General features: G+C 42.6%; 3 protein-coding genes across 8 annotated transcripts; 2 read left to right on the top strand and 1 right to left on the bottom strand.

Annotated features, from left to right (window-relative positions):
* Positions 1-246: 246 nt before the first annotated feature.
* edem2 (ER degradation enhancer, mannosidase alpha-like 2) lies at positions 247-7,141 on the bottom strand. Of its 4 annotated transcripts, none has more exons than XM_026155049.1 (12): positions 6,932-7,141; positions 5,205-5,248; positions 4,623-4,733; positions 3,550-3,589; positions 3,331-3,436; positions 3,056-3,181; positions 2,749-2,960; positions 2,263-2,404; positions 1,874-1,998; positions 1,655-1,799; positions 1,055-1,176; positions 247-948 (listed from the first exon to the last, which is right to left on the bottom strand). In XM_026155049.1, exons 3-12 carry the CDS (start codon positions 4,715-4,717, stop codon positions 484-486), a joined length of 1,578 nt encoding a protein of 525 aa, XP_026010834.1. In that variant the 5' UTR covers positions 4,718-4,733; positions 5,205-5,248; positions 6,932-7,141; the 3' UTR covers positions 247-483. The 4 variants fall into 4 exon arrangements, with proteins under 4 accessions (XP_026010834.1, XP_026010835.1, XP_026010832.1 ...); XM_026155050.1 differs by lacking the exon at positions 6,932-7,141 and adding an exon at positions 6,781-6,887; XM_026155047.1 differs by lacking the exon at positions 5,205-5,248 and having other exon boundaries at positions 6,932-7,023.
* A 699-nt stretch (positions 7,142-7,840) lies between these two features.
* LOC113014036 (macrophage mannose receptor 1-like) lies at positions 7,841-12,054 on the top strand. Of its 3 annotated transcripts, XM_026155355.1 has the most exons (8): positions 7,841-8,040; positions 8,354-8,417; positions 8,600-8,790; positions 9,187-9,394; positions 9,551-9,892; positions 10,132-10,226; positions 11,213-11,605; positions 11,993-12,054. In XM_026155355.1, the coding sequence occupies exons 2-7, from the start codon at positions 8,381-8,383 to the stop codon at positions 11,333-11,335; spliced, it is 996 nt and encodes a 331-aa protein (XP_026011140.1). In that variant the 5' UTR covers positions 7,841-8,040; positions 8,354-8,380; the 3' UTR covers positions 11,336-11,605; positions 11,993-12,054. The 3 variants fall into 3 exon arrangements, with proteins under 3 accessions (XP_026011140.1, XP_026011142.1, XP_026011141.1); XM_026155357.1 differs by lacking the exon at positions 8,354-8,417 and having other exon boundaries at positions 8,656-8,790; XM_026155356.1 differs by lacking the exon at positions 7,841-8,040 and having other exon boundaries at positions 8,055-8,417.
* Positions 12,055-12,278: 224 nt separating this feature from the next.
* Positions 12,279-18,210, top strand: LOC113014035 (macrophage mannose receptor 1-like). The gene is made up of 7 exons (XM_026155354.1): positions 12,279-12,333; positions 13,361-13,439; positions 13,666-13,856; positions 14,120-14,339; positions 14,451-14,789; positions 15,819-15,919; positions 17,387-18,210. The coding sequence occupies exons 2-7, from the start codon at positions 13,403-13,405 to the stop codon at positions 17,522-17,524; spliced, it is 1,026 nt and encodes a 341-aa protein (XP_026011139.1). The 5' UTR covers positions 12,279-12,333; positions 13,361-13,402; the 3' UTR covers positions 17,525-18,210.
* The last annotated feature ends 1,581 nt before the right edge of the window (positions 18,211-19,791 follow it).

The raw sequence follows: 19,791 nt of genomic DNA, 5'->3' as shown, positions 1-19,791 counted from the left end.
CCACGGACGCACCACCCGACATCCTCAAAGGAACCAGCCAATCTGCTGCGAGAATCCCAGTTCCAGACACTGCAGGACACCCAGCCCCCCACCAACACCCCAAGGTGGTGCATCCACGCCCTAATGGGAGAGTGTTCATGCCTGACAGTGGTGACCGACACACTGTCAGGCATTCAGAGAGTAAAAGCCCTGGCCTGCACAAAAAACACCTCATCACCAACCGTGTAAAACAGACAAGAAACAACATTTGTTTTAAATAAAAATATATTTTCTCTTTAATTTAAATTACATTTGAGTCGACAAAGCACAGCAAAGTTCTGGTCCTGAGCTCCTTCATAGCAACAAAAAGCGAACCCCAGCAGATCTGTGTAGGAAGGTCAGTTTAGGAAACGGAAACCTCAAAACTCTGTTTTCACTGAGCTGCTGAGATTCGGGTCTCACTCAGTCGCTCACGGCGAGACGCTCGGAGGAAGTCGAACAGTCTCACGTGTTGTCGGTAAAAACTTGTCCCAGGATGGAGAGCCGAGCGCTGAACGGCTGAACGGGGCAGGACAGCAGAGGGGGCGTCTTCTTCTCTCCGGGTTTCAGAGCAATGCTCTCCGATTGGCTGCCCCCCTCTGTCTGTTTGGGAGGGGGTTTTGATTGGCTGCCGGGCTGCGACAGGGTGAGCAGGATGTCTTGTAGCTCCTGGCGGTCCTGGTCGTGCCGGCCGCAGCAGTACAGCGCCGCCGGATCCAGAGGGTGAGCCTCCGTGTTAAAGATGAACCCCCCTGCCCCTAACACACACTCCCCCGCCTCCCCACCCTCCTCCCACGACCCGTCCCCCTCCGTCCCTCCGCCGTGCAGAAAGTGGGTGGGGTCAAAGAGCAGGTAGAGGTACTTGATGGTTTCAGCTAGAAAGAAGGATTCCATCCTGTTGTCCAGCTGGTGATCTCGCAGGTCTTTAACCTGCAGGAAGAAGAGCGAGGAAAACTTTACTCGTGAGCTCTTTTTAATCACGAGCACTTCAAAGTGATAACTAAGGCCAGCCAATCAAACTGATAGTGGGACTTACGCTGGCATATCCACACGGCGTCTTGGCGATCTTCTCGATGGACTCCAGAGCGTCGACGCCCAGCTGGAGATAGGTGTGATCACCTGTTGCCCTGAACAGGTACATCGCGCTCTCGATTAACTCTGAAACACGTAGGAAGAAGGAAGATCAGCTGGTTTGTTACTTCAAGTTGCTCAGAAAACAACCAAAAACTAGACTCCGGAGTTTTATGACACCCAGGTAACTGATATCAGCGCCTTCAAGGTTCATCTCCATGCATGCATGAGAGGGATGTCCTGAAAGGTAGTAGTTCATATCTGAAGCTTTGGCTTGAGGGGGTGGGACGTGATGAGGGCTGAACTCAGGAGCAACACTGTGCGTGTACAATAATACACAATAAATAAATCACAATAAATATTATTGCGATAAAGCTCTGTGTTGGTGCCCATCTCAGAAAGCATTACTCACCTGCTGTTTAGCTCAGATTATCTCAAGACACTAAAAATCAACCAGCTTCCCATCACTCCCTGAAGCTGATAAATATTAGTCTGAATGAGCTCCGACTGTAACCTTTGACCCCGAAGACAGAACGCGATAGGCGGAGGGTGTTAGTGGACTGACCTGGTCTCAGTGGGTAGCCCTCTCTCTTATCCACAGTGTAACCCTGAGGGATGCTGTAAAACTCAGGCAGTCCTCCAAACTGTCTCCACACAGAATAATAATTCTGGAAAGTTCTCACAGCACTGTCCAGGTTTCCCAGCAGAGACTGAAACACAGATTTAACTTTGTTTGTATGTTAACAGCCTCCCGTTACAGACTTGTGTTTGTGCGTTCACTCACCTGCAGGCCGGGCCAGAAGGCCTCCAGACTCTGGAAAATGGGCATGGACACAGTTCCTTTGTGCATCTGCACCCACAGGTACCAGTCGTCAAAGCGGGTGTAGTTCTGGATGGCTCGATCATACGCTGATAAAAGACATCACAGGATCAGAGATCAGATGTTTGGTTTTCCTTCTGTTTGTTAGCACAGAGGCATCAACTGAAGCTTTCACAAAACTTTTGCCAGAAAGTGCAGAAGTTATGCAGCTGGAAGCATCGGACAAACCAACCCTGACGACAACTTACAGGCTAGAAAAAATATTTTATTTGTCTCCACAAATCAAACTTTTTTTTTTTACTAAAACAGGAAATTGCTTAGCAGCTGTCAGGAGGAAGCGCTGTGACTGTTACCCTGGAACATGCTGAGCAGCTCTTCATCCTGCAGCATAACGGCTCCTTTGACCAGATACTCGAAGTACGAGTCGACTCCCGCGCCAATACCAGCATCCTGAGCGACCCACTTCGTGGACACGATGTCAATGTGGTTCCCCACCTGGGCGGGCAGACAGGTGACAGAAACAGGTAGGAGGGCTGTTCCTTTTTTATTGACACATTCAGCTAAAAGCCAGCGAGCTCTGGCAGGGTCGCTCCTTCACCAGCTCCAGGACTGCTGTGATTTGGCACAAAGCCCTCCACAGAAACTTTCGCATAAAATCAGCATATTTAAATGTTTTTGTTTTTGTTTAAATTAATTTCACTGACTAGCCAAGGAAGACAAGCTGGCCTATCAGTGGCTCACCCTATACAAATGCTCATTAGGCCTTTTCCGACTTTAGCTGCCATGTTTGCACTTTGGGTTGGATGTGAGCGGACGGTTGTAGCAGACACTTTATTTACCAGTCCGATGTCAGATCTGGTCTTCCACAGGGCTCTCAGGGCTCGGCGGGCGACGTTCTCAAATGTCGGGTCTCCCGTTAGTCGACTCAGTGTGGCGAACTCCAGGATGAAGGTTCCCACGCCAGCGGTACAGGTGACCGGTGTCTCAGTGGGACTGACGCCACGCAGAAGGTTCACCGTACCGTACGGCATGCCGGTGGGAGTCTCAAACGCTGATTTATTGTTGAGACAAATTTCACCGATTTATTCATGTGTGCTTTTCAAAGTAGTTCATTAAAACTAGAGAGTCTGAAACGCCAGAACACACCAGGCAGCAGCTTCCTGGCGGCGTCCTCGGCCATCCTCAGCAGCGGTCCTGAGCAGGGCCACCCGGGCTCCAGCTCCATTCCCGCCCTCTTCGCCAAGAGATGGGCTGACAGCAGACCACCCACAACTACACGCAAACACACACACACACATTAACCTGAGGTGGACACTCTCCTTTGCCACAGCTCCTGTGCCCAGAGGTGCAGTGTATATAAAAACAGCAGTTTAAATGTTGAACATGAGTTTCCCCTCAGAGTCCGAATCGTCCGTCAGTACCTCTGATGTTGGTTTCAAACACGGACGCGTTGACGTCGATGTCGAAGTCGACGGTGTCTTGGAGGATCGACGCCACTCGCTGGAACTCCGTACGGTTTCCCAAAACCTTCAGAGAGAACACATCGGACGACTGTCGTGTCACGGCACAGGAGTACAACATCTGCTCATCGGTGTTTGTTAAAGGCTCTGTAAACGTAAAACGTCTGTTTCCAGTCTTACCAGCAGAGTGTCGAGGGCGTCAATCAGAGTGAGCGAGAAACTGTGGAGAAAAGAGCAGCAGGGGTCATTTTACTGTCTCTGACAACTCTTAACCTGACATAATGTTTTCTTCTGAACCACTTTAATTGAAGAGAATATTTTCAATGTTTTACTTTGAAATTCTTTGTCTAAACGCAACTTCCTTCCACATGCATAAATACATAAACAAGAGAAAAAATCATAATCGTATAATTTAATATTTAAGTCACAATTTTTTAATGTGATGTGTGTAATGTGTTGGACTTTGGAAAAAGCAGTAAATTTATTAAACTTTTATAAGAGAAATCTTGAATCTGTTCATTAGAGGGAAATAAAATTAACTAATTTCACCTGAATATACTAAATAAATTCATAAATGTGACCTGATGGTTTTATAAGGTGGTAAAAATCAGAGAAAGGTAAAAGAAATACTTAAAGGTTTGGCGTGTGCTAGCTGTGTCCTGTTGAGACAGGAAGTGTCTTATAACTACAAAATAAAAGAAACAAGAGCGCTCAGAGAGTTCAGATCTCCCTGAAAGGCACACGCTGTGTTAAAATAGTGATGCTTTTATTAAACATGCTGATGTCAGCATTGTTGGAAATTGTTGGAAATGTGAAGATGATTAATCGATTTGATTATCTTATGATACCCGTATGATTGGAGCAGAACTGACTGAAATCTTTGGCTTCTATCAGCTGTAGAAACCTGAGATTTTAGGATATATTCATGCTGTGTGACTTTATGGGTCATCGTAACGTTGTAGGGCCTTGTGTATGTGTATACACATAATACCACTCAACATGGCATCTTTATTATTTTTTTAAGGTCAACTTTGACCTTAGGTGCTAACAGTGAAGGTCAAGGTCAACCTAGATACTCATGTCCCCTAAGGCTGTAGTGTTGTGAAGTTTGAAACAATCCATGAAATGTGAGTAATACAAAGTTTCTACTGATTTTCACACGTTGTGTCCTTGAACTTGACCCGATTTTCTAAGTAAAGAAAAGTTCACTGCAGTAAAGTGTACTTTACATTCAAGTTTTTAAACTGCCTCACCTGCCCCACGTGTCCTGTCCATCGCAGGTGAGAGGGCGGAGCTCATCGTAGGGGAAGGCGTTGTCAAGGTAACTGTTATAGGCGTGGTAGAACATGGATTTGATGCGCTGTCTGAGAGATGAAGTTTGTTACATTAAGGACGGGACAATTTATCAAAGTATTCAAATTTAGATGAAACTAATTCAGTAAAAATTGGATTCTGCAATTTTTCCCTCGTGTGAAAAACGTTAAACATCCAAGTACAAAAATATTTCAACATATATTAGAATCAAAATGGAAACGCTCTGAAGCCAGAGCAACTTTTTAACGGGATTTCGGAAAAGCAAGCAAAGTAAACCACTGAACAGTTAGAATAACTTTCAACGTTTTTCAGAATAAAAGCTTCTCACATTACTGACACAGGCAGACAAACACGCAAACAAACGAGAGCAGATTGAGCTGTACACGAATGGCTGTTTAAGGTTGTTTAGGACCAGAGTTCATACTTTACATCACCTAAACGAATCTGTGTGCTTTCATCGACACATTAAAAACGTTTGTGTTTCAGGTGAATTCAAAGCTTTTAAAAACAAACCGATTAACCTGTGAATATGTTGGGACTTCTCGTAATCATCAGTTTGAAATATCTGAAAAAATTAAACGCACATGTCAGTTGCTTAAGTCAAACCCTTAAAAGAAAGAAGGAGGCAGTGTTCAAATTATGAGGCAAATGCAGCTGATAGTAGAGTGAAATATTTCCACAAACATCAAACCTGCCCACACCCACTGCTTAGGAACAGAATCAGTCAAACACAAAAAACAAATGAGAGACAATTAAGATGCAAATGAAGGCAACTCGCACTTATCTTATATTGTTTTAAAGCCACTGCTGCATATCATTCAATTTGGCATCTCTCTTCCACAGTTTGTTTTTTGTCTTGTTTGTGGTCTTGAGTTCTTCCTCCCCACAGTCGCCAGCTGTTGCTCGTGGTCTGAGTGTGGTGACTTTTAGGGCTGCCACGATTTGTCGACTAGTCACGATTACGTCGACTATCAAAATCGTCGACGACTGATTTAATAGTCGACGTGTCGTTTGAAGCTTTGTAAGATCGCAAAAGACGCAGGAATAAGTAGCAGGATTTAAGAGTGTAATAACGGACTGAAACAGAAGATGGCAGCACTGCATGTACAAGGATGCCAGCTGCCGTTAAACCCCGAAGAAGAAGAAGCAGCTGTGTCCCAGAATTCATAGCGCGGCCCAGCTTAGTTTCCAACAATGGCGGCAGCTAGTTAGTTTGAATATTACTCTTATTATTCTTTCTGGGTCACAAAATAAACGTTTAACATATTTTCAGGCGAGAATGTAGCTGTGTAAACCTCAAATATCTGCTCAGTTTATCAGGACACCACATATTTTCAAAAGCGCTCCGACGTTTTCGGAGACGTCTGTTACCCACTAGCTCGATAGCTAGCCGGGGGCTAGGTCACTAGCGCCGTGAGAACACCGGACTCCCGGCAAATCATTTTCAAACCCACCGCCGTCTTTCGCGACTCAGGTTAAATATATATGAGTCACTTAGATAAATTAAAAATGTTGTTGTTTGGCTTTTTTTTTTTTTAGTATTTTATTTGTTCCTGAGTAAATCGGTTTGGCTGAGATTAAAGTTATAGTTTTTACACAGCTGAATAAACGTCAAGCAGACAGCTGATTATCAGAAGTGTGAGATGCTGGAGAATATACCCCAGTGTCCTGTTATATTTTAGATAGCAAGGAGTTTATTAAACTTCACCGAAACAATCTGCAAATTTCATTAAAATTGAATAAACTATCATCTTGTCTTTATTTTTAGTTAGCACCTTAAAAGCTTAAAGCTGTAAGCTAATGATAGTTATATAAGAGCAGATGCTGCTGGTGCAATAAGCTGTAGTTTTACGTCCAGTGGATGATGATCTGATTAGTCGACTAATCGCATAAATAATCAGTGACTAGTCAACTATCAAAATAATCGTTTGTGGCAGCCCTAGTGACTTTGTAAATAAAATACAATAAAACGACCCAAACATCTGCCGGACGCATTGCTAAGATGACTGCTGAGTGGAAACGTACAGTAAAAAAAAAACACTTTACAATTATTATTTGATTATTGTGTTGTGGGAGTTTCCCCACTCTCAAACTCACAGTGGGATCCCAGTCTAGTGTTCGCGTTTGCCCCTTCAGACACACGCACCCACCCTCAGACTCGCTCCAGCTGGCGTGATGAAGGGAGGATGGGTGGTGTCTGCACAAAACTCAACTTTAAACCGAGTGCAGACAGAGCTGGTGTTCGTACCTGACAGCAGCCATCTCCTCCTCCGAGAACTGACGAGCTGCCGCATCCGTCAGCACCCACACCAGCAGCGCCGCGCACACGGGAGCGCGCATGTAGACAGACAGACAGACGGACAGGTGAGACAGGTGGACTCGGACACAGATATGACCTGAAATCAAAGATCGGGGAAACACGCACGGAGCACAGAGCGAAAAGTCTTCTGTTGTTGTGCAGCTGTCAGGAAGCAGGAAGTTAGTCATCTGCGCATGCGTCGAACCGGTGCGCTGACGAGGACTTTCGACGTGGAATCTCATTGGACGTTTTGTTTTGTTTTTTAAATAAACCTTTATTAATAAACTGATTATATGACAATGACGACAGTAGAGCCATTGAAATGACAAATTATATAACTGGACTGTAAAATATATACAGATATGAATTAATACAAAAAAGTTTTATTTTAAAATTACGCTCCGTTGTATTTACTTCAGAGAACGTTTATTTCGTAGAGCTAAATGTGTTTTCCAGCTGTCTCTTATTTTGATCTCTTATTTTATTAATTAAAATTATACTTATCTCTATTTATTTACATAATGAGTGAGCCAGTATTAAAAAGATAACTTTGCAAATATGGATGGACACACGTCACAAAATACTGTACACTTGCAGTAGTGTGGAAAGTCTTTGTTTTGTTGTCAAAGAGCCAAACATACATACATGCAGAGACCTGCCCCCTACAGAAAACACAGAGTATGTGAATACCCTGAACAGCATGACAGACTTGTGCAAAAGACCTACAGCCATGTAATCTCTATCATTGCACGTTAACTGAATGCTTCCATTTATTACTGCTCCACTGTATTTTAGAGTGACAAATTTTTCCCCCAATCAGAAAAACTATATGAGATGTTCAGTAATAATAAAGCCATTTTAGTTTCAGAGCTTATCACAAAGCTACTATTTAACTAACTGAAGCACACCTGAGGCGAGCCTGGTTTGGGCTGTACGATGATGTGAACAGCTGAAGGTGATCAATGTCAAACAGACATTTCTATGACAGCAGTGAGGCTGAGTTCAGAAACTGAGACAACCAGACAGTAGGGAAGGCAAAGATCCCTGCGCTCACCGAGGTGGGAATGGATCCTGGGCCAATGGAAATTGCGACCATGTTACCTTAACATGCTCTGATGTCTGAGGATTAGAACAAAGGAGTTCAAGTTCTAGACTTAGACTCAACAATTGATGAGAATATCTTTGAATTTCACATTTAATTATACATTTTTGTGGTATACATCATCCAGCCAACAGCGTCTCCTGTATCAGTTATATGACACGAAATAACCTCACAAGCAAATATTCTCCTTTTAATAACTTTGCATGATGTAAACATTAACGTGTTCATGTATAACCTCCTGAGTTACTTCATTATCTGAGTGTGTGCAGTGACAGATACGAGCAGAACAAACAAGGATGGAGAAACTTGTTCTGTTCATCGCCGCTGCATCAGGCAAGTGTTTTAAGGTGTTTTTATATTTGCTGTAATGAAAACAGAATGATAGCTTGAATAGAAAGCTACAGTATGTCAGTGGCAGTAATACTGGATATGCTTTTACTGCTGGAATAAGTTCAGACTTCACTGAAATGTCAAGTTACTTTTTTAAAAGTGATCATGCATGTCTGTCACTGCAGGGCTGTGGGCCGTGTGCTTAAATCCTGAACGTCAGTACCATTTTGTTTATGAGCAGAAGAACTGGACTGAAGCACTGAGTCACTGCAGACTGTATTACACAGACCTGGCCACCATAGAAAACATGGAGGATGTGAAGACCCTGAATGACATGGTGGACTTGAACAAATTTGATAAATCTGCCGACAGCTATGTAAGTTCACTCTCTCTGTTTAACTGCAACATATTTGTAACACTGGCAGGTCAAATACTTGTACACACTCACGTATTTAATTTTTCTCTGCAATATTCCCCTGTTCCTGTTTTTTTTCTTATTGTACGTTTATGTGATCTGCTAAAACTGGGGCCCACAGTCACTTGACCTTAACTGAAATGCCTTGCTATTGTTATTCCCCAGCCTTTGCAGTAGTATCGTTTTTTATAATATGTAATGAAATACCCATGAATGACAGGGTTTATCTATAAACTTTCAAACTAACAAACTTTGTCTTTAAAAACCTTGTTTATAAATATTTCTCCTATATTTAAAAAGATGATGTACCACTAATCAGAAAAGTCAGGGATGTCACTCGTTACTCGTTGCTTACAGCGAGCCTGGATCGGGTTGTACAATGACGTGAGCAGCTGGAGGTGGTCGAGGTCGGACAGAAGTGATGAGGCTGAGTTCAGAAACTGGAAGCCTGGACAACCGGACAATAAAGGGGGACACGAACTTTGTGCAGAGATTTTTGTCAGTGGAGAATGGAATGATAAACCCTGTGACAAAACCCTCAGTGCAATCTGCTCTGATGTCAGAGGTGAGGATCTCAATCTGTGCACGACCATCAAACAAATCATGCACACTTCATTCTTGATTTAAAGACTTTTTGGGTCTATTTGTCTCAGTGGTAGCTAACGTGAAGATGTATCCCTCATGTTTGTGCACTTCACACTTCACTTTGGTCCATTTTCAGGGCAAAATGAGACATTTGTGTTCATCAACAAAACGATGACATGGGCTCAGGCTCAGAGCTACTGCAGGGCTCATCACACAGACCTGGCCAGTGCGAGAAACGTGTCAGAGAATCGGAGGGTAAAGGAGTTGGTGCCTGCTGAAGATCGATCTGCCTGGATCGGCCTTTTCAGAGATTCCTGGAAGTGTACGGATGGAAGGACCTCCACATTTAGATACTGGAAAACAAAAGAACCAAATAACCAATACTGGAGAGAGAACTGTGTGGCAGCATACTTTAAACATTCTGGAAACTGGGAGGACTGGAACTGTGACTGGAAGAAGCCATTTGTCTGCTACAGTGGTAAGCCATGATTCAGACAGCCTTCAGCTACATCTACACACGGCTGCATGCATGCAGTGCATTTAGCTTAAAATAAAACAGAAGTAATTTATATAAAAGTTGGACTTTAAAACGAATAATGCATCAAATTCTGTGGAGTCAGGCAGCACATCCAGTGGGTGTTTGTTGTAAATGCACAGAAAGCAGCTTTCAGTGAACCTCACTGGCTAACTGTGAACCTTACTTTTCTCTTTAAAAAGATCCTGTTTACAAGCAAGCGGTGAGAATCAGGCTGGAGAAAAACGCTCATCTGGATCTGAATCGTGCTGCTGTGATGGACGACATGCTGAAACTGGTAATTTTTAAAGGCAACAAGAGTTCCAGTTTACATACAAGTCAGAACTTCTCAACAAAAAACAGATTTTAAATCAATCGACGTGTGATTGAAGCACAGACGTACAGATTTATTTCAGGGGGTTCAACAAAAGTACTGAGCTGTTTAACTATTAGTCATTTTCAACTTAGATAGCCAGATTTCCAAGGCTCAAAGGTAACTGGACGATCCAACGTACTGTGATATGGATTTTTTAAAGGTTGATGAAAATCTTTTGCAGTCACTGATTTCCTGAAGTCTGGAATACGTGGACATCATTAAATGCTGTCTTTCCTCCTTTGTGTTGCTCAGCGTTTCACTGCAGCCGTGTTTCATTCCTGCTTGTTTGTGGGTTTCTCTGCCTTCACTTTGGTCTTGAGAAACTCTTGGGTTGCTTTTGCAGTTTGCTTTGGCCCATCATCCCTCTGTCCCATCAGTTCTGCAGGTTCTGAACCTGAGCTGAGAGTCCACTTCATGATTCCTCCTGCTACTTCTCTCAGCAGCCACATCATCATAAACTGGTGGCGGCCACACATGATGTGATATTCTTCAGATTGTAAGCGGTGTCTTTCATTCGCTGGGACACATTATTCTTGGTCTCATCTGTCCAAAGACTGTTTGCAGAACTCTGGAGGTTCAGATGTTGTGTTTTTTCTGTCTTTTCTTTGGCTTGACCCCCCTGGTGTGTAACAAGACCAGTATGTTTGCCACATCAGATTGTAAATATTAACAGAAATTATTTTGTTCCCATTAAAAAGAAGACACCAGTCTGGTATGTGCGTCCTCTCCTCTCTCCCTAAGGCTTTGTAAAAGGCCCAGCAACTGTAATTATTGTAGTGGCCTAAACAGTAATTATATTGGCAAATATGATAATGTTATAGGACATAGTTTTCTTGTAAAAGAACAAAATTGCAGTCAAGAATTGACTCTATTACAGTTTTATATCTTACATTTTCTGTGTGTCTCAGGTTAAACAGCAGCTCCAGGCCCACGGGGTTAGAGGGGACATCACCCTGAGCTGGAGGAAGCAGTCAGATGGAAATGTTTTTCACAGCGACACAAAGAAAACAAAGAAGATAAAAAACCCTTAAGCAAAGATAAAAGCTTTGAGTGTTGCATTATTTATCTTAAAAGATTTGTTTCGTGTCCATTCTTCATGCTTTAGTTGTTTTCCAATCAGTTTTCATCTCATCACAGGCCACAGATGTCTTTACCTGGCCTCACACTGCTGGAGATAATCCTTCCATAGCCGCTCACCACACCCGGGCGCTGGATGGTTGGATGATGCTGGATCGAGACTTACAAACATCCAACAAGTGGAATATGCTGGATATTAATTTTCAGCCTACTCTATGGCAAAGGTGGTTTTGGTCAAACCTTTTGGTTTTTGGGGTTAATTTTCCCAAGAGCCCAGAATTATGACCTATAACTGTAACGTCTCCTCTTACTAGTATCAGTTTAAAAAAAAAATTAAATTGATGCCTTAATTACATCAACAGTCACTTAAGTTCATTTATGCAGCTGAAGGAGAGAATTACTTACAGTAATATAAAATTTGCCATATGTGAAAACAAGAACAAAATTCAAACATTGATCTTTCAGCTGCTGGCAGTCTGACGCTGCTCTCTCCTGTTTCTCTTAAATGACACTGAATGTGCAGCTTTGTGATGGAGCTGGCAGCAGGTATCCACATACAGACATCGCTGCCTTATGATCACTCCTTACACATTTCCTTTATGTTCATTCAGGAAACTTCATCACATCCCAACAGCATCAGTAAAGCTCCACGGTTACATCATCCAGCCAACAGCGTCTCCAGTATCAGTTAAATGACACGAAATAACCTCACAAGCAAATATTCTCCTTTTAATAACTTTGCATGATGTAAACATTAACGTGTTCATGTATAACTTCCTGAGTTATTTTATTATCTGAGTGTGTGCAGTGACAGATACGAGCAGAACAAACAAGGATGGAGAAACTTGTTCTGGTCATCGCCGCTGCATTGGAGCTGGCCACCATAGAAAACATGGAGGATGTGAAGACCCTGACATGGTGGACTTGAGCAAATCTGATAACAGACAGCGATGTAAATTCACTCTCTCTGTTTAACTGAAACATATTTTTGACACTCGTACACGTCACGTCTTCATTGGACACATGGAGTAATCACTGACAGGACAGGCTCATGAGAGTATGATCAAAGTTTCACCTGCTGGCTGCGATCCTGGACTGGACTGTATGATGATGTAAACAGCTGTAGGTTTACAGCTGTTTATGAAAATAGTGAGGCTGAGTTCAGAAATTGGAAAGGTGGAAAACCAGACAGCAGAAGAAGAACATTGTGCACAGATGACATCTTATGGGTTGTGCCAATAAAGTCCTGGTGTTCTCCTCACCGGCTTAGCCTCACACACAATTTAAGATTAAAGTAAACGTGTGAGCACCGGTGCTGCATCTTTTTATTTACATAGTAACACGGGAGGAGGCCCCGGGGCAGACCCAGGACACACTGGAGAGATTATATCTCTCGCCTGGCCTGGGAACGCCTTGGTGTTCCCCTGGATAAGCTTGAGGAGGTGGCTGGGGAGAGGGAGGTCTGGGCCTCTCTGCTTAGGCTTCTGCCCCCGCGACACAGCCTTGGATAAAGCGGATGAAGATGGATGGATGGATGGATAGTAACACGTCCTCCAGGCCATCCATTCCCAAACTCAAGAATGCTTTACAACAAGCAGAAAGTCCCCTGGAGCCTAACCAGTGTTAAGTCTTCACTCTAATCAAGACCCAAGAGAAAGTGATGTTTTCATGAAGATCTTATTCTAGAACATGAACAGTACAGGCTGTTGGGTATAAATTCTCAATGCTACACAGTCATGCTAAGCCCAGTTTGTGACCCAGCTGCCACTGGGACATAAGCTTGAAGTCACGTGTAAAAAAGACGACCCATATAAAACTAGAACATGCAACATATACTCTGGTTACTATTGAAACTCCCCCCCCCCCCCCCCCCCCTCTCTCTCTCTCTCCATTTAAATAACGACTGAGGCAATGAGTTCATTTACCCCTTTATAACATGCAAATCTGATCCAAATTATTTCCTCCTTATTACTTTGCAGCTCCATGTTTACCGTCATACATGAAACAGGCAACAGACGAGGATGGAAAAGTTTCTTCTGTTCATCAAAGCGGTTTCAGGCAAGTATTTTAATCTATTTTTCTTAATATTAGTTAACAATAAATAAATAGCTTTATTATTTTTTTCATCTGGTGACTTTCACAACTATAAATAATATTTTAACTACACACCATTCTTTAATCGCTGTACTGATTAAATAATCAACACGACCGAGCAGACTGAAATGGATGAGAGACTAGTTTTGCTTGTTTTTCACCATGTAATTAATATTCACATCTGTGTCAGGGCTGTGGGCCGTTTCCTCAAGTGCTCAGCGTCAGTACCATTTTGTTTATGAGCAGAAGAACTGGACTGAAGCACAGCAGCACTGCAGACAGTATTACACAGACCTGGCTGCAATAGAAAGCATGGAGGATGTGAAGACTCTGAACAACATGGCAGACTTGGAAAAAATGAAATACTCAGAATACAGCAATGTAAATATCTCCTTAACATCGTTTTTAATAATTATATAAGATGCAGATGATGCTCAAAGTATCCACATGAAATTTGTAATGTGAAAATCAGAAGGTGCCTGTAAAGTAAAATTCTGTATTTCGTGTGAGAAAAATACTTTTTGTTCGTGCATTTTAAATCTTTTAAGTCCTTAGAGCTAAAATTTACTTTGTATTATTGGGCCAACGGTTGAGTTCATGTTCTTTATGTCACACCTTTGCCCAATGAAACACATGAAACACAGCGAGCCTGGATCGGCTTGTACAACGACGTGAACAGCTGGAGGTGGTCGATGGACGACACGGGTTTCTACAAAGATGTAGAACCTGAGCTCAGAAATTGGTCACCTGAGGAACCGAATAACTATAAAGGCACTGAATGTTGTGCAGAGATGTTTGACAGCGGATTATGGAATGACAGAGACTGTGATGCCGTCCGTAATGCAGTCTGCATTTACATCGCAGGTGAGGACTTTAAATAATACAGAACCATTCAAACATACAGGGTTTTTCTGTGATTTCTTTCCTGACTCTGCTTCTATTTGCCTTCATGTTTATTGTTTCTATCTTTTTCAGAGTCAGATGTGACATTTGTCTTCATCAAAAACATGATGACATGGACGGACGCCCAGAGCTTCTGCAGAGCTCATTACACAGACCTGGCCAGTGTGAGAAACATGTCAGAGAACCAGAAGATAAAGGAGCTGATACCCAAAGGGAAAAAAGCCTGGATCGGCCTTTTCAGAGACTCCTGGAAGTGGATAGATGGATCCAGCTCCTCGTTTAGATACTGGGATACAAAAGAACCAAACAACAATTTTCACAAGGAGATGTGTGTGGCAGCATACTTTGGAAAGGAAGGAAAATGGGAAGATTGGAACTGTGATTATAAGAGAGCATTTGTTTGCTACAGTGGTAAGCTAGCCTATGCTATCCCGTCAGTATTGTCATTTAGCTCAACTTTGCAGAGACAGGGCAGCGCTGTTGTGCCTCTGTTTGTGCAAAAATGACAAACATGTACAGTAACTGTTCTGGAGGCTGCATTGAAAAATGTAACAAAATACCAGGAAGTGAAACCTTTAAAGTGTGCATGAATCTATCTATCTATCTATCTATCTATCTATCTATCTATCTATCTATCTATCTATCTATCTATCTATCTATCTATCTATCTATCTATCTATCTATCTATCTATCAAACACTGACACAGATTCAACTGTCGCTCAGCTGCATAAAGTTAAAACCATGTCTAGCACCATCTTCTGTCAGTACGTAACGTGACATCACAGGGTTGGCTGTTTGGTTGCAGTCAGTAGACTTGCATTAGTTTACTTTAGCTAACTAAAAATCAAGAAACACAGTCATGTTTGTGGTGTGATGTGCATGTAGTAACCTGTGCTGTTGTAAACTGGCTCCAAGGCTCTCCTCCACACAGTCCTCATTCATAAAGTGCTTTGCAAACCCGAACATTGCAGCTAACAGCTGGATCTCCAGTTTCAGTGCAGCTAGCCAAACGACAAAAAAACCCACTGACTGCTTATGAAACAGAGTGAAAGTGGGCAGTTTATCCTCGGTTCTTTACATAAAACTAATTTGGACAAGCAAAAGACTTTTCCTGTTACTATTAGTTAGCTAATATAAACTAATGTAAGACTTTTAGCAGCGACCAGCTAACCTGGTAATGTCAGGTCCTGTGCTGACAGAAAAGGGCATTAAACATGTTTTAAAAGCTTTAACTACTTATTTCCAAAACCCAGCTTCACAGTGTTACATCTATGTCATCTTTGGGGAGCAGGGCTCCATGATGTAAATTAGGCTTTGTGCATGTAGAGTTTCATGCCCACTTTTGTACAGTTTGGAGATGATAGCACCTTTCAGTGAAAAAACAGCAGCGTGTGCTCTCTCTTCGGCTAACCCTAACCATTATTTTCTTTCATTTACAGAAGTATGTGCTCGCAGCAAGCATGTAGTGAGACTGGGACTGGTGAAAAACTCCAGTGTGGACCTGAGTGACCCTGCTGTGATGGAAGACGTGCTGAAACAGGCAGATCATTTAGATTTTTACTTTGTGTTTCCTTTTCATCTTTTTCAGCACTCTGTTGGGTTTTGAATTTTGGAAACAAAACTACAACTACACATGTGGTGTAGACACCCAACTGAAAAATGTCCAAAACCAGTTTTATGATCGACAAAGTGAAAAACTTTGAAAAACCAGCTCAAACATACAAGTAACCAGTAAATATTCTTGAAGGAAATTTCCATCCCGGGTTTCCTCCGTGGCGTGAGCGATAAGCAGAGTTTTGTCCTTTCCTTATAAGACTCCTAATTATTCAAAGTAACACTCAGGTATGCCGTTCAGCAGGTTAGTTACAGCGCCGGGAGCAGTTAGGAGAACAAAGTGACACAGACTGTTCAGATTGCTCTCCCACAATCAACTCAAAGGTTTATTAAGTATACAACAGTTTATATAGAGGAAAAAGGTTCGTGTGTCAGCATGTTCTCAGTTCAAACCGGTACAGACCAAATAAGGAAACGTCTTCCTGCCTTCTGAGCAAAGAAGTATCTTTTGTGTAGTTTATCTCTTCAGCTACAATTTATGATCATCCCAGCAAAATACACTCCTAGACATAGAATACAGAGTTCTTTCATTAGTGAATTCTGAAACAAACCACCTGGCCTTTAACAAGCTCTTTTCTAAAGGATAAGGAAGGGAGGATGGGAGTAAGGAAGTGGTCTCGTCTCTGTGGTATTTTCGACCTTGGGGTACCAGCCTGTGATTCTTACACATCAATTCTTGGGTCACAGAGAAAGAGAAAAACAACTAGTAAATGGGCCTTATTGAGTAACAGTTTTCACTACAAAACAATATCCTGTAAATGCTACCGTGGTATCAAAATATCACAACAATTCTATTGGAAAAAAAAACAAAGATAACACAACACATTTCACATGGACATTTGTTGCATGCACTCTTTATTTAAACAACTGCAAACTTCCACCAGCACTTAGTTTTTAACCAAAAGCTATAACTACTGTCATTTTTAATCTATTTATCTTTGTGTTTAATGTCCTGAGAAGTTTGGCAGAGGTTCAGGGTGGGAAGGACAATAGTCTGCGTGGGCGGGTAGAGCGCATTGAGTGGTGGTAATAACCCTGTGGAGGGCTTTCCTCCCTGCTCCTGGCACACAGATGCAGTATGACATGGATATCTATTGCTCCACTGGTGCCACCTACAGGAGTTTTCCACCTCTAGAGTAGCCGCCATGATTGCTCAGCCAAACTGTGTGGGGTGTGTGCTGAACACAGTGCATGCCTCAAATCGCCCTCCAGTGAAGTAATTTATGTGCCTGTGATGTCACTGCCCACAAAAAGACAGCAGTATATTCAGTGTAAATTATATTTAAATTCTAATTAATATGATCCCTTCAAATCAGCTGAGTAAAATATGCAGGATATAGCTGGAGACGTTTTTCTGAGTGACATTCAGGCAAACATGTTTTTTGTGTTGCAGCTTAAACAGAAGCTGAAGGACCAGAGAGTCGATGGAGACATCAGCCTGAGCTGGAGGACGCAGTCAGGTGGGGAGGTTTTCTACAAGGATGAGAAGCAAACAAAGAAGGAAGCTCGAAAAGTCAAGAGTAGCCTGTGAAGAGTTTTCATTCTTTGTTCTTTTCAAAATTATTAGGATTTTTTTACCGTCTAATGTTTGTGACTATATCAGTTTAAAAGGTGTCAGAGTTGATGCTACATGAAGTTAAACATCAAACATTTTAAGTGGAACAGCTGTTTTTAGCTACTCGTTTGTGATGTGAAGCCCAGACCGATGATTTTACAAACAGAAAAAAGAAAGATTTTATTTCAGAGTTTCTCATTTCGGGTATTAGTCGTGTTTTTGACTTTGGAAAACGTATTTAATATTTTCAAGTTTGAGATTCTGTTTCGAGCTGGAAAGTTAGTTCTATTCATCTGGACGTCACACTTTCGGAGCCTGAAGAAGTGTCCTGGATGAGCGGGGAAGCGGTTCTCTCACTCCAAACACTGCGTCCAAATGCATGTTTGCATTACGATCGTTTCTATTTAGTTGTTTTCATTGTTATTAATCTTAATTTTTGTGTTTATTGTATTTTCATCCAGTTTTCATGATACTGAGTCTCTGGTTCTTTTTACAATATGTTGATGAGTTCAGTGCTTGTAACATCTTGTGTTCACACATTTGATTTTATCTGTAGTGCTCGTTGTAATTTTTATCTTCCCCGTGTCTCTGATTGTGTCTCTCTGTTCTCTGCGTTTCACTGTTGATGCTGGTGTTGTCGTATACAGTGGTGTGAAACTCTGTTCACCATTTCCTCATTTTTTTGCACATTTTGCTTCAGATCATCAAACAAATTTAAATATTAGATAAAGATAAAGTAAAAATAAATGCAGTTTCTGGTGTTTATTATTAAGGGGGGAAAACTCACAACACAGAAGACATGAGCATTAAAAGGCGTTCGGAGGGGGTGTGTTCCATGTTCAATCGAGATAAAGTGTCCCTTCACTCGGTTAGGCAAAAGCCAACACTTTTCGGTCCACTCGGGTGGCCTTGAATGAGAGGGGAGAGAGTCACAATACAGTTTTGTTATCTAAAGGAGAATTTTGTTGTTCCCTTCACCTTTTGCCTTGAGCATCCAGCTGGCGCTGGGGGGCCCGCATGAGATGAAGATGGTAGTTGTTTTGGTTAGTGCAAAGAAACTGCTTCCAATTTTACAGTTGGTCTAATTTCCGTCACTGTTCACCAGGTCTCTCAATTCCCGTTGTTCTTCTCCAAGATCTTATCCATATTGTGTTCAACAAACTCAGTCTTGAGTACACACAGCCGTGACATCATCAACGGGGCGATCGTGACTCAAGAGTTGGGAGTTCACCTTGTAATCGGACGGTTGCCGGTTCAAGCCCCGGCTTGGACAGTCTCGGTCGTTGTGTCCTTGGGCAAGACACTTCACCCGTTGCCTACTGGTGGTGGTCAGAGGGCCCGGTGGCGCCAGTGTCCGGCAGCCTCGCCTCTGTCAGTGCGCCCCAGGGTGGCTGTGGCTGCAATGTAGCTGCCATCACCAGTGTGTGAATGGGTGGATGACTGGATGTAGTGTAAAGTGCTTTGGGATCCTTAGGGACTAAGTAAAGCACTGTACAAATACAGGCCATTTACCATTTACCAATCATGTCGGGCAGCCTTGTGGGGTTTTGAACATCTGTAGCTGCTTCTTGTTCTTTGATAAGCCAGGTCCGATCCAGCTCCAATCAGCCAAAACTCTGTTACCGTAGTTCCGAATTGGTAGATGTCATTCAGTGTCCTCCACCGAGAGTGTCGCCAGACACACAATGCAACGGACCATCAAGTATCCGACAGCAAACATCTCCACAGGACAATAAGGCTCTCCCAAGCCCAGGAGGGTGTCCGTTTCGTTAAGGGACCCGTTGATCAAATCCATAATTCTTCTTCAGGTTTTTAGAGAACAAGTCTGGGAGACTCTCTTAGGGTTAGAGAATAAGCGAGACTATACAAAGGACATGAGAAGCCAATCAGGAAAGATAAGGGAGAGGGAGAAAGTGCGATCGCCTCCGTCAAGAGCCAAGAGTTGAAATCAACTACTTTGTTGTCTGGGTCAACTTTGCTAGCGAGAGACAGAGAGAGGCGTTGAAAGGCTGCTGCAACGAAACGTATTGTTTCAGAGGAAAACACGAACACAGCGTACAGTCGAGTCTTAACAGCTTACTTACAACTGGGCTCGTCAGGCTCTCTTCTTGGCTGCAGTGGTTATTATTATATTTACATGCTTCCAGCTCCCGTTTCTGCTCCGTGACAGCTCGTACTTTTCCTTTCTCTCCCTCCTCGCTCACAGACACATCACGGGTATGACAGTCCATTCTCCCTGCAGC

Source organism: Astatotilapia calliptera, chromosome 20 (assembly GCF_900246225.1).
Source record: "Astatotilapia calliptera chromosome 20, fAstCal1.2, whole genome shotgun sequence".
Taxonomy (NCBI): domain Eukaryota; kingdom Metazoa; phylum Chordata; class Actinopteri; order Cichliformes; family Cichlidae; genus Astatotilapia; species Astatotilapia calliptera.
The sequence above is the reverse complement of the archived record's forward strand: the minus strand, read 5'-3'. Positions and strand labels throughout refer to the sequence as shown.

Bases quoted from the DNA above. Each gene is read 5' to 3' on its own strand.
- edem2 (XM_026155047.1), bottom strand. From the start codon at position 7,023: ATGCGCGCTCCCGTGTGCGCGGCGCTGCTGGTGTGGGTGCTGACGGAT. The intron at 2,405-2,748 runs GTAAATAAAGTG...CTGCCCGCCCAG, and splicing joins CCAGATCTGACATCGGACTG to GTGGGGAACCACATTGACAT. The intron at 1,177-1,654 runs GTCAGTCCACTA...TACGTGTTTCAG, and splicing joins GGGCTACCCACTGAGACCAG to AGTTAATCGAGAGCGCGATG.
- LOC113014036 (XM_026155355.1), top strand. From the start codon at position 8,381: ATGGAGAAACTTGTTCTGTTCATCGCCGCTGCATCAG. The intron at 8,791-9,186 runs GTAAGTTCACTC...CGTTGCTTACAG, and splicing joins ATAAATCTGCCGACAGCTAT to CGAGCCTGGATCGGGTTGTA. The intron at 9,395-9,550 runs GTGAGGATCTCA...GTCCATTTTCAG, and splicing joins AATCTGCTCTGATGTCAGAG to GGCAAAATGAGACATTTGTG.
- LOC113014035 (XM_026155354.1), top strand. From the start codon at position 13,403: ATGGAAAAGTTTCTTCTGTTCATCAAAGCGGTTTCAG. The intron at 13,440-13,665 runs GCAAGTATTTTA...CATCTGTGTCAG, and splicing joins GTTCATCAAAGCGGTTTCAG to GGCTGTGGGCCGTTTCCTCA. The intron at 15,920-17,386 runs GCAGATCATTTA...TTTGTGTTGCAG, and splicing joins TGGAAGACGTGCTGAAACAG to CTTAAACAGAAGCTGAAGGA.